The sequence below is a fragment of the Hyalella azteca genome, unplaced genomic scaffold (assembly GCF_000764305.2).
Source record: "Hyalella azteca isolate HAZT.00-mixed unplaced genomic scaffold, Hazt_2.0.2 contig4022, whole genome shotgun sequence".
Lineage (NCBI taxonomy): Eukaryota > Metazoa > Arthropoda > Malacostraca > Amphipoda > Hyalellidae > Hyalella > Hyalella azteca.
This window is the reverse complement of record NW_025934249.1, coordinates 14268-28025: the sequence shown is the minus strand read 5'-3', so window position 1 is coordinate 28025 and position 13758 is coordinate 14268. Positions and strand designations below refer to the sequence as shown.

Sequence of the window (13758 nt, the reverse complement as noted above, 5' to 3'; positions counted from 1 at the left end):
TCGTTTACACATTGTTTAGTCATAAATTAAACCCTTTAGTTAACAAAATAATAATATCACAGTTAAATGAAGTTCCTTATTTCAGTCACAAAATAAATGTTACATCAATTGACTGGTCACTAACCTAGCACAGGATTAATAGAACGTACAAATAAAAAAAATATACCACGAAATGAGCATCCCGTCATATATGTAAAGAACAGTTAGTTTCACTTTGTTATTCAGAGCTGCGTGACAAATGTATTTCTAATTCCGTGAGAGCTGATTTGAGTTTTTAAAAAGAGTTCTCATGAAAGAACAGTAAGATCCATGGTAATAACTCTCAGGTCTCGTGTATGAAAAGGAAGTTCTGGTTTAGAACAGCCACTTCTATAGTAAGAACAGTTTGAGCTGGGCCAAAAACGAAGATTTATAGTAAAATTTGCGGGAAGATCTTTTAAGCTGAAATTTCATGGCAAAACAATATTGAGAGCAGCTTTTACTCAGAACTTTCTGAGAATATTTGCTGCTATGAACAATCTGTGAACAGCCTTTGTTCTGAATTCCTTTTACAAAGTAATTTCTGTCACTTATTTGCTCTGAACTTCATGAGCAGAATTGCGGACTCAGAACTTTATGAGCAGAGTATTAACTCAGAACTTAGAGAATAAAATCGCCCTCACACAGAACGATTTCTTAAATATTTAATCGGCAGCAGAAACGGACTATCGACCGTACATTGTTATCAGAGCTCTGCACGCCACCTGCAATGACCTCTTACAGTGGCCTCTTGTAATGGCCTCTTGCAATGTTTAGTTTCGTGGTTCAAAAATTCACGAACCGAGTCGTTGGCTCAAAACTTCATCAGAAATAAGTGAGCGCAACACCTTTGATAGCCTCCTGCATGGCGTTGTGACCTCTAGCGTGCTCAGCTCCAGTCATGAAATATTCTTGTACATATAATGACTGACTACATCACTTGCTCCGCCTTTCTACATTCCCGCAGCCAATGAGGAAGGCTAATTAGGTCCGGCTAAGTTGGATTGGGGTAAGGAGTAAGGGTAAATGTAGAGGCTGTGCCTCGCAATGTTATATTCGAGGACGTTTAACTAAAGGCTTTATATTAGGAGACGTTGAACATGCTTGTGCAATGGTTATATGGACTTAAGGCACTATGGCTTTAAGCATAACTTCTTAGGCTATTTTTCCATCTGGCGTGCTTACCTATATACGTAAATAAATATTAAGTGAAGTGTGAAGTTGGGAAAACTGGTCACTGCCATACAGCCAATTTCTGAACGTCGTTTTATTCTCGTCTGCTCTGCATGCACTGGAGACCGGAAAATTTTAGTAATTGCATGGGGCAGTGTCAGCGTTCACCAGGCCAAATATGTCCTGTAGCATTTTATGAACTTTTTGGAGTTAAAGTATAGTTTGGTACAAAAACGACGTGGCCCAAATTTTAGACCCTTGGCTGATTTCTTCATGATTCGAGGATCGCTTAAATATCAGAATGTGAAAAAAACAAATGTATGAAAATTTATCCTAAAAACCTAATAACATTTTCAAATGTCGCAATTGGCAGAAATTATTATAAGAAAACTCCTTTAGAATATGTATTTGTTTCTGATATCGAAGCTCTAATACATCACCTTCATTATTCAAGGGTCATTAGAAAATTTCAAAAATATGAGGACTAGGATTGTTCGAACATCAATAGGATTGTTTCGAACATCAATCTACGAAACAGAAATGAAATAAAATTTCCAGAGAAATACAATTTTTATACTTGTAATGATATTTGAACCCACAAAAAAATCCGTTCTTTAAAATTCGTGCAGTTGAAACGGACGTGGCGACAGCTTTATGGTAGGTCGTCAAAAAGTTCCTATAAGGAAAATGGTTCCTTCCCTTAGGTTCCCTTCCCTGCTCTCTCTCCATATATGTAAATGTCCCTTTCCTAAGGGAAAGGTTCCTTCCGTAAATGTTCATTTTGCTTATATAGCAGCATTTTTTGTCAATAAAAGAAAATGGTATAATACGTGAAGCTTTATAGTGTGCATCAGATACGCCGATAAAATTGAAGTTGATCCTCTAAATTGCCGACTATTTGCAATATATGAATAAAAGGATAATTGCTTCAGCTGCCTGATATAAAAAAAAATATTGCTTCAGCTGTATGAAGAGAAATAGTTATTAAGAGGCAATGGCTTATATAAAGGCTTGTTGAATTCATCAAATATATATATATATAAATATATAGATCCATTATGATGCTGCGAATAGAAACGCTGAAAGGGTCATTTGTTTCATCTTGTAGATCTTGGTTTAAAATTCAGAAAATTACACTAAGTCTTGAAGGCAAAAATCTATTGACCATTCAGGTTCGAATTATGAGCTTAAATCAACAATGGAGTTATTTCAATATTCTATGGAACGTGACAATTTCAAATATTTTAAAATATGCGAATGCTGAAGGTGCTGGGGTCACTCAGGGTCGCAAGCCGAACTTAATTGTAGAAATTTTTCAGGGACTATAACTAACAAAAGGCTTATAATAAACGACGACTTGTTTTTTTTCTGCACTCTTGTATCCATAATTCTACACTCATCTACAGGAAAACAGGAAAGAATAAAAATCCTAAACTAAGGAATGAATGGGTTCTGTTCTAACCGTTGAGGCAAGAGGTTCTTTGTGCTGAGCTCCCGTGACAGTAGCCGGCTTCGGCCGGCTGCTACGTCATTGTTCTGGAACTATCGTTCTCGAACTTTGAAAATGCTCTGCTGTCCCGCTCCGAGGCGTTGAGCCGGTGAATGGTACGACCAGCTAAAGTGAAGTTTAACTCCTGAGCACCTATAAATGCTCCCAGCATCAAACTGCAAAATTCGTTACAAAGATTTTAAGTTGCCTCCATGTGTGGTTAGTGCCCCCGGGTGAGTGGTTAGTGTCCCCAGGTGAGTGGTTGGTGTCCCCAGGTAGTAGTGGTTAGTGTCCCCAGGTGAGTGGTTAGTGTCCCCAGGTTCCAGGGCCTGGAGTGGGGCTTTCTGCCCTGGAGTGGGGCTTTCTGCCCTGGAGTGGGGCTATCTGCCCTGGAGTGGGGCTTTCTGCCCTGGAGTGGGACTGTCTGCCCTGGAGTGGGGCTATCTGCCCTGGAGTGGGGCTATCTGCCCTGGAGTGGGGCTATCTGCCCTGGAGTGGGGCTATCTGCCCTGGAGTGGGGCTTTCTGCCCTGGAGTGGGGCTTTCTGCCCTGGAGTGGGGCTTTCTGCCCTGGAGTGGTGCTCTCTGCCCCGGTGTGGTCTCCACTTTGGTGGCCCCGTTCTGCAGCTCTTCATCCATTGAGAAATCTTCAGCTTTTTTTCAAGACACCTAATTTTGTACCTGAAAACAAAATTCAGTCAAATTACTTGAACTGTCCTGACATGGGGCCGCATTGAACCAGTCTTCAGAGGCTCCCATAAATTCCAATTAAAGAAAAGAAAAAAGACTGCCGTCTCAGTTGGTTCCTAGAGCTACCTAGACCTCAAGAGTTAAGACTGAAAGTAGCGAGTTAGAAGGGGGCTTAATTAATGCCGTAGCCTAGTCGTGAGTCGGGGATTATGCAATCAAAATGTGGAAATCTGCTGTTCGATCTACCAACGCTAGCACAAAATATCGTTCTCCTCTTGAAAGAACTCACAATTATTTGATTACAAAATGCATTCCCCTGTCCTGATCTTCGATTGGTCATGAATAAAAGAGGAAATTCTGCTATTTCATATTGATATTGATTCTGTACAGTGTACATTGTACAAACAAATTTCTGCTCTTTCAGAATGCGCGGATTATTAATCATATCGCATTCGAAAAAAATCAGGTCAGAAGGGCGCCGGGCGGTCGGCCTTAGCTCTTTTTTTCTTTACTTATCAGTAATCAATTATTGAAACATGGGACTTATTGAAATCGCGAAACAAAATTCTCTTTTGGTCCTAACACTGGCCAGACCTGAGAAAAGAAACGCATTAAGCTTAGAAGTAAGTAAAATTTTGCTGCCTACTAAGTAACTCACTAACTACTAACTAGGAAGTACTACTTTTAACTTAAGGCCTAGCAATTCTTCGACCACTGGCCATTTACGATGGACTCATTGGACTGATATAGCTTATTAGCTACCTATCTAGGTCTCGTCTAGCCAGTGAGTTTCTACCAAATCCAATCCAACATCATCCATAGACTATAGAGTGAACAAATAACCCAAGATCTTTAAAGAGGCACCACAGCCAAGTTGCCAACAGCCATCAATCACCAGTTCTGCAGCACAGCACCTAAGTTCATATATGTCTGAAATATCTCTGTATAATATTCTTGCTACAAAATGCTTGATTGGAAAACAGAGCAGAAGGCAAATATCTCCTATTTAATTGTTATTGATTTTTTAAAATTTTTTAGGTACTCAGATTTCAGAATAAACCACAGCACAGAAGATCATAATAGTAATATAAGGCTTTCACCATTCCATTCTACATCAAAATAACATTAAAAAATAGTTCAAATCATTTCAAAAGATACATGACTTATAAATGAAACAAATATTTATAATGAGAATAGAACTTACTGTTACTACTGATAAATCATTAAATGCTGACAAGTTGATTTGTTGACAGTATTGTTTAAGTAATGCACAACTTTTAGTTTACTTAGAGTGGACAACTAATGTCAAAAATGTAAATCTACACATTGTTCACTTGAGATTTGTACGTCTAGATTAGATATTATGTGAGCCATGGTTGTTACCTAATACCTACCTACTAAAATTTACTCAACGCTTCTAGATTTACTCAACGCTTCTCATCTTAGATTCCTGTAAGATGCATCAAAATTTTTTAGGGACCACCGCAAGTTTTTTAATTTTATCTCTTCTGTTGCCAAAAAATGGTTAAATGCATTAGAAATATATTATTATGCATATTCTAATTTGCCAGACAAGAGATTTTTAACATATTAAGTCAGTATGACATTATTTGCCTGACAAGAGATTTTTAATGAATTAAATCAGTATGACATTATTTATTAAAGAAAGCTTATATCAAATCAATGTGAATTAAAATAATGCTTTTGTTTTCAGATGCTTTCCCAGCTGCAAACGGCCCTCAATAATGCGGCAAATGATCCAGACTGTTCTGTGGTGGTCATCACAGGCAAAGGGGAGTATTTCACTTCAGGAAATGATGTCTCAAATTTCCTTACATCTGATCAGTGAGTGTTACCTATATTTACTTTATAAATGCCTTAAGGAATTAAAGCCATCTAATTACCTGTGTACAGCAATTTTCACTTCATGAATTGTCTACTCTTAGATTCTGTGTAAAAAATAACCATTGACTTGGAATAAAATTTGTGAAGCTAACCACAATTTTTCGAGAAACTTGGATGTTATGAAAGCTAAAATAATGTACAAGTTAATGTAATTTTTTTCAGACCCGCTCAAAGAAAGCTGTTGGGTTTTCCTGAGGCTGGACCTCCTCTGAGTGTGGAAGACCTAGCAAGAGGTGGCAGAGACTTCTTCTGCAAGTGAGATGCCTGACCTCAGTGGCATCTCACTGAGTAGGTTTTCATGGAGCATTTCAAGATTATTGAGTTACTGAGTCTCACCTCTCACCAAAAATCTACAAGCCAATTTTGTGTAATTAATCTTATGAAAATATTACTTATGGAAGACTCTTGAATTGCCTGCCTCCTCTTTATTTTCCAATCACAATAACGGTACTATCGCGCATAATGATACATTCTCTTTATCTAAGCCAGATTGTTTTTATGTACGTATGTTCGTGTTACCTGCCTCATGGCTCATAGATTTTGTTATATATTTGCCAGGTTAGTTGAGTGCATCATCGACTTCCCTAAGTTGCTCATAGGCGTCGTGAATGGCCCAGCAGTTGGCTTTGGTGTCACCATCCTACCTCTGCTGGATCTTGTCATCTGTCTTGACACGGTTGCACAATTTTCAAAGAGCTTTCATTAACATTTACTAGCAGTATACTTGCGCAATGTTCCAGTGATAACCAATTTATTTCAGATCAATATCAATTCAATTTGGTAGCATAACTTCAACTGTGTTCGGTGAAGGATTATTTTTTTTCTCTTTAGATTATTTTGATTTTTGAATAATTTTGGCAGGAGTATCTTGATGTAACTAGTGATGTTATATGTTATCAATAGACCTAAAGTGATATTTTGTGACTATATATATATATATATATATAAATCTGCTATGAAAGGTAGTAATTGCCCAAAGCTATTGAGTGCATTTTGGTAAAAATATACGCGTGCTGACGTGAAGCTTGTGTTGCGCAGGTTACGCTGTGGACGCCGTTTGTGTCGCTGGGGCTGGTGCCAGAAGGCTGTTCCTCCTACACATTTCCTCGCATCATGGGCCCTTCCACAGCAGCACAGATGCTTTTATTGGGGTATAAGGTAATATCAGATATAGAACAATGCTTCTTATTTCATGAAATATTTTTGGTTCTGTATTTAAATAGGGCTTGAGGAGTATGAGCTGAGTTGCCGGTTAAGATAGAGTCGGCCAGTCGCCTTCGTTTGTATTGGCTGCTACAAGTTGACCTGGTACACACATCAAAAGAGCATCAACGCCGGGTATCGTATGGTGTTTACATAGCCAAATATCCTTTTGTTCGAGTAGTTAACTAGAAAGTATTATATTCTTTATTTGTAGATGAGTGCAGCTGAAGCCTTGAACTGTGGGCTAGTCGCTAAAGTGGTGACGCGGTCAGAGCTGGAGGCCGAGTGGGAGTTTATAAGGAACATTGCCAACAATAGCCCTGTAGAGACGCTGACTGCAGCTAAAAACCTCGTAAAAGATCATTTGAGGGACCAGCTTCACCAGGTGACATTTTGACTATTGGAATGAATTCATTATTACTGGTATTTTACGAACAAAATTATTTATTCCTAATTTTTACTGTTCAGCAACACTCTCTTGGTTGACAATTTTTATTTACTTGAAACTTTTAGAACTTTGGTTCATAGTTTACATCATCGTACCTATGTGTGTTCACTGACGTCTTGTCTGTATTTTGAAAAAACTTTTAGCCCAGTTTCAGCTTGAAAATATGAATGTATATTGTTGAATATGAATGTATAATTTTGCAACTTTCCGGTGTAAATTTCCTTTTTTTCTTTCCGTGCCATCTCCTAGACCAGCATTGTTTTATGTTATATAGAACTAGCTTGACGATTATTATCTCTGTCAAACAGTAACTACCATTAAAGTTTCATTTTAAATCACCTTGCCAGTCATGTTAACTCAGCAACCTGAGCAATGATGCAGGGCTTGTAGCTCATGCGAGCCTTCCTGGTGATCACTTTCATATTAACATTAGAATAATACAAAATAAATCTAGACCAAATTTCCCATGCAGGTAAATGTGAAGGAATGCAACGAACTTCTGAAGCGCTGGCAGTCTGAAGAATTCTTCGAGTGCGTCGCTGCCAGCATGGCTAAAAAATCAAAGCTTTGACTGCTTTTCAGCAGGCAAATCTAGTGTTTGCTTATCTACTGCTGCCTTCTTTCCTTTTAAGGTTAGAATTCGTTCGAAAAAAGTGGTTCAATATAAGAACATTCTGTATTGAAGAACTTGTTTCAGGTCATACCTTAGCGCCGATTCCACTCACAATTGGAGTAGGTATAATTGCTCTTCAATAACAATACTGACTTCACTTTCATGAGCATATTCATTAATTGATATCAACTTTCAAGCTTCGACAACGGCTGAACTTTTCTCGTTTAAAAGCAAACACAACCTCAAACGTTGTTGAAATTAAGTAATGTCATAGGTTTAAATCATCACTCTGACTTTATGTTACAGAATGTTTCGGTGATTTTGTGTTTTCAGTATTGTTTTTAGGCAGAAGTAACTTCAAACCTCATCGCGTCTACTGTAATTACAATCTTTTTATACAGGGTTAGACGAAATAAGGGAAAACCTGAAAAATCCACAAAATATATTTCAGTATGGTGTGGATCCACCTTTTGCGGCTATTACAGCCTCAGTGCCCCGAGGTATTTATTCATACAAATTTTGAATTGTTTCCAAAGGAATTCCAACCCATTCTTCGGTTAAAACTCCCTCCAACTCCTTTAAAGACGATTGCGGAGGGACTCGATTTCTGACTTTCATCTCTAAAATCAACCATAAATGCCAGATAATAATCAGGTCTGGTGATTGTGGTGGCCAAACGAGATGCTCAACTTCATTAGAATGTTTCTAGTGTCAGTTTTTTTTAACAATTCCAGCTGTGTGGATTACTATCTTGAAAAAAGATGGCGTTGCCCTTCGGAAACAGTGCTTGAAATCGAACCATTGGATGAACTTAGAACTCCAGAATTCGTAGATAGTCACGGCCGTTGATTATTCCATGAAGAGAAATCATTGGACCGCCGTATTTTCAAGCAATAGCACCAGATCATCACGTCACGTTTTCATAGTTTAAAACGTGTTTAAAAATTACGATATCTAAATGTCAGGTCTTTCTCTTACTTGTCCAACCCCTGCATCTGTCATTAACATATCGGCGCGTCAATAAGTAAATAGCAACAAATGGAGGATGCTGCCGTATCATTAAGACTCCGTTTCTACATACTAATGCGTCAGCTGCAGGATAAAAATGTCCATGTGCCATATATCGTGTTGAAATAGCTAATAATGTGGATTTTATGGTTATCAGTTTATTAGCCTAAACGATCGATTTTAAAAATTGTACTTGATGTCGGCGTTTACTCGTTATTATTTAACTGTGCTTTCATACATCGTAACTAAAATGGGTTGTTTGATCATTGAAATTGTTTTAAGCAATTCGTCTATAAATTTAAATTTTCATATAGTATATTTTTTTATTGTTGAATGGTAGTTTTATTGGAACACTTACTGAACCAACGCCATCGCGCGACATCGTCTGTGGACGTCACTCAATCCTCACAACAAATCGGAAACAATTTGTTCAACGTTATTAAAACGATTTCATTTAAATCGTTAGCACTGCATATATGGATCAGCGAACAGTGATGTGGAAAGATGAATAACGTTAGACTTCCGATTAATATGGATGAGAGATGTATATTTACAAGAAGGTACAGTGGCCAACAAACAACACGCAGTCAAACTCAATGACCACGATGGCATGAGCACCATAATGAATAGAATTGCAGCGCCAATTTTATAACTTTTTGTGGTCAGGGTCGACTCTCAAATTAAGAGGTTTATCGTAGCCCATGATGCGCCCATAATGTTCTATGTCCTTGAAGGTGTCCACATCCACAAACAATGGTTTGTTCTTCACCAGAAAAGTAGTAAACATGCTCGGGATTTCCGGGATGGTCACGTCACTGGGTTTGAATTCGATCTGTTCATCATTGAAAAATATAATTTATTGTTAGAATTAATCATCCATATGGGAGCATTTGAAATCATGTGCAACGCTCTTAGAAACCTGCTTCCAAGACGTAACAAGCGTATGTAAATATATAGGCCTCGAGTCAATAAACAGTGTGCCTTTCAAATTGTATATTTTTTGAGCTAGTCATAAATATATGCAATTTTAAAAACTTCCATTCAGAACAAACTTTTCATTATTTTATCTACAATTATTCAAGTAAAATACACCAACAGCAGGTCACCCAACTTAGACATAACAATATTGTATTCGAAACTTAACAGTGCACAACATTAATGTTGTGCAACAAGTTTGTGTGTAACACCAATGTTGCAAGTTTCTGATAGTCATTATCTGATCAAGTTTTAGATAATCATGATTACAGCACTAACTTGATGAAAAGCTTCAACTCCTTTAAACCTACCTACTTTAGAGAAAGGAGGTTACTTACAGTCTTTTCTCTTAAGAAGAACGAGAGCGTGGTAGCAGCGTAGATGTCTTTCTCGGGGTAGTAGTGTAATCTGAAGACGTACTTCCTGGTGAACCAGTGTATGAGGGCGGGAGTGATGAAAGTAAACATGCCAATGAGGGCACTGAATGACATAACCAAGCTCAAGCTTGATCCGAGGTGCTGGAAATCACAATGAAGGCGTATCAGTTAATCATGAATTATAAATCTAAGCACAATTCTTGAGGAAACTATTCAAGTGAACAATTCTGGAATCAGCTTTTAGGTGCAAAAAAAGAAAGAAATTTAGCTTTCATTTGCTGATTATCTAATTCTATGAAGAAAATCGTCAGACTCGTAACTATATGAAGATAATAATGTATTATTGTTATGATTGAATGAAGAATGAAATATTATGGTTGTTAGGTTAAGCCTTAACAACGCAATACAAGCTTCTATTGGAATGATTACCATCCTAAACCTTGAGCCATTGGGCACAATGAGTTCTTGACTCTGTATTTTCAACACGTTATAAATTTAAACTTCTGATGCAAATAAATGGGGTGCAACATTGTAGCTTGATTTATATTCTTTCTTGGATTTAGAGCTCGTACTTGTTTAAATATTTCATGCAAGAGGCAAACTTACTGTGATAACAAAAGGCTGTATAGAAAGCCCAATGACTGAGGTGCCCAGAGAGAAGCCTTTGATAAGCTTGACTTGAGTGCTTAGCAGTCCCTCATATATTTCTTGCCATGAGCCACCACCAATGTCCTGCTGCCTAGAAATAATAATTTAAATAGTACAATTCTAGTATTGATGAAAAAATACAATTCTTCCTTTATGATCCTTAACAGATGTCTTTTGCATTGCAAAAAAAAAGAAAAGAATAATTTTTTGAACCATTATCTCAGATGAAATTTATATTGATCTACTAGTCAACATTTGTGAACTTGCCCATGAATGAATTCTTATAGCATGTGTGTTATACACTTTCACATTGAGAAACACCATCAGTGAGTCCTTAATGATTAGTGCATTTGTAAATTAGGATAATTAATGCCTTATTCTGAATAATGATATCAATTGAATAAAACAGTTTAATTGAGAAGTCAGCTGTCATTTTCATCATTTTTGTATGACTTAACTCTCATGTTTAAATGATAGTAATCAAAAGATTAAATACTGGATTTATGAGCTATTCTAACAAGAGATTTTAGAGAGACAAGACTTCATTTTATATGTATATACTTACGTATTACACACATAATAAACTTACAGGATTTAGTTAGCATTCATGGACTCAAAATTAGCCTTACTTCTCATTGAGTTCATTTTGAGGAGATGTACTCTCTGAAGTTGGATTGGAAGACAAATGTCTGGATGGGCAAGTCCTGTGATGCAAACATGGCTGCATCAGCTGTCCCTGAAATGTAATATTTTTATTGGATGAAATGGCCACCTTCTCTAACCAGTGTGTCGGTTTTCATTTTTTATCAAATCTGCAGGAAAAAATTAAAATGTACCTGAATGTAATTCAGGTAAAAAAGCAAAAGATGTAACAAGAAGGATTTGAAAGGAAACTATGTATATACTAGAGAAGGCAAACGTGGGCAAAAATGCAATACAAACAATACAAAAATCTACTTGGTGTTACAGTTTTGTTAGAGAAGACACCAATTTCTGCATCTCATCCAAACTCAACACAGTTCACACCTCTGAATACCTGGTCATAGTTTCAGCTGATCAGGCTATCTCTGCCTAAAAGATACTTGAATTGAATTTTCAAAATCTGCAGATCCCTTATTTTCAAAGCCCATGAGGCATATCTTCATTCAAACTGAGAGCAAATTTCTGTACACACACAATTCAGAAAACAAGGAACTTAGAAAAGAATATACTTACATAAAACAATGTAATTAGAATTACATTGTTTTACTCCAGAAGCACACTTCAATATAATAAAAGATTTTCCATTGATTCTCACCCGCAAATGCAGCCATGGTTTTATACACTGGAACTGAGTTGACGAGCATGTGTGTCCAGGTCTTGGTAGGGCATTCAGGTAACGCACTTGAAATGTCAATTTTCCTGATCTACAGGATAATCTTACAAATGAAATGAGAGAAGAATGAACCATGATGAATCTGAAAATAGATTGAGGAAATAATAAATACCTCAGCTTCAGTGGAATGCCACCTTAAAAACATCCTACTCTTGTCTTACAAACAAATTACCCTATGAAACATCAAAATGAAAAGAAATGTGCTCAAAAAAAAAAAAAAAAACCCTGGATAGTCATGAAAGGGATGATATCTGTTGATGATAAATTACACCTGCATGCAGGTTGTTGAGTACAGATAAAGTACCTACAGCTAAAATACAAGTATCAATATTTTCCAAATATTCTTTAGTAGGCACTTTAAAATAATAATATTTATTCTTTACCCAATTGAAAATACAATCTACCTATGCATAAAAATGTAAATTAAACTACTTTGCTAGCCATGTTCCAGCATAAATCAAATTTAAAAAGCAGGGTGAAATATATCACATTTTGATCTGCAACTAGAGCTTTCCTGCTATTTTTGGAGCCACAAGATTCCTGATAGATGAATTATCTAATTAATCTTTATTAAATTTTTAATAAAGCTGTACAACTGAACTGCAAGCAGGCTGGAACATCAAGATATAAAATGCATAATACTTCTGTCATTTTTTGGGCTGCATGTCCTTTCCAGACTGTGATAGGTTGCAATGTCATCCACACCTGACTGTGACATGTTGTTGGGGTTGTGATGTCATTCTCTCCAGTCCAGACTGTGATTGGTTGTGTTGAATATACTAATACTATGTGTACTGAATAATTTAATAGCACTCTAGAATTCCAGCATCCAGCCTGCCCACAAGATTCCATAAGTATAAAAATTTATCACTTGGGACTTGGGAGCCATGACATTTCAATCATAAGTAGGAAAATTCAATCTAGACTGTGCTAAGATTCATTACTTAAATCATCTTTGAGATGTGGCCTGTGTGCCAGCCATGGTTGAATTTGAGAATGTGGACAGTCAATGCCAAGAGGGAGGGCGTGGTAGGATTGGGAACAAGACTAAGGAATGGGGAACCAGGAACAGGGGACTGTGATTCTGGTCCAACCAATTTTCTTCAAATTTTAACTGTAGCATTAGTGAAGTCCTAAACTAAGTTTTCCAAAATATTAGGCCTCTAGCTGCAATAGTTCGTCACTTTTTCGAAAAACTTTGAACGAAGGAATGTTGCCGGCTGACTGGAAAGAAGCTCACTTTTTCGAAAAACTTTGAACGAAGGAATGTTGCCGTTACTAACAGTGAACTGAAGTCCTCCTCTTCCTTTGTAGATGTAGATGTAGAAGAAATGACATTTTCTGTGATTTTTATTTGCTTTTCCTTCATTGGTATAATATTACCCTATCCATAAATATGCCATTGGGCATTTACATCAACCTTGTCCACTGCAGGCTTCATATGAGCAGCCATATAGCATTTCTTGTGTATCTGTAAGCTTTCAGGATGGTTTGTAATTTCACACCATCTTAATTGGGTCAAGGGTCATTCCACGCCAAGTGGTCTAAAATTGAAAAAAGTTCCCGCCATCATGTCACCAATTTTCTTCAAATTTTAACTGTAGCACTAGTGAAGTCCTAAACTAAGTTTTCCAAAATATTGGGCCTCTAGCTGCAATAGTTGCTGATCTAGAGCCCCTTGTCTGAAGGGTAGTCAGTCCATGTGCGTGCACCATTGGACAAAATGCCATTTTTGGGGTCCAATAAAATTGAAACTAATTTATAAAAATGGCTAGTATGATGAGATCCTGTACAGTTTTCGGTGCTGATTCTGATCAAATTACTTCTAACATTACTG

At 37.1% G+C, this 13758-nt stretch overlaps 2 protein-coding genes across 2 annotated transcripts; one reads left to right on the top strand and one right to left on the bottom strand.

Moving 5' to 3' along the window:
- The first annotated feature begins 3673 nt into the window (after positions 1–3673).
- On the top strand, positions 3674–9572 carry LOC108673831 (enoyl-CoA delta isomerase 2). Its single transcript, XM_018161710.2, has 7 exons — positions 3674–3992; positions 5084–5214; positions 5437–5529; positions 5833–5950; positions 6313–6432; positions 6692–6862; positions 7398–9572. Exons 1-7 carry the CDS (start codon positions 3906–3908, stop codon positions 7494–7496), a joined length of 819 nt encoding a protein of 272 aa, XP_018017199.1. The 5' UTR covers positions 3674–3905; the 3' UTR covers positions 7497–9572.
- LOC108673832 (transmembrane protein 70 homolog, mitochondrial) lies at positions 7960–12127 on the bottom strand. Its single transcript, XM_018161711.2, has 5 exons — positions 11844–12127; positions 11176–11282; positions 10505–10637; positions 9860–10039; positions 7960–9378 (listed from the first exon to the last, which is right to left on the bottom strand). Exons 1-5 carry the CDS (start codon positions 11994–11996, stop codon positions 9193–9195), a joined length of 759 nt encoding a protein of 252 aa, XP_018017200.1. The 5' UTR covers positions 11997–12127; the 3' UTR covers positions 7960–9192.
- Positions 12128–13758: the final 1631 nt, after the last annotated feature.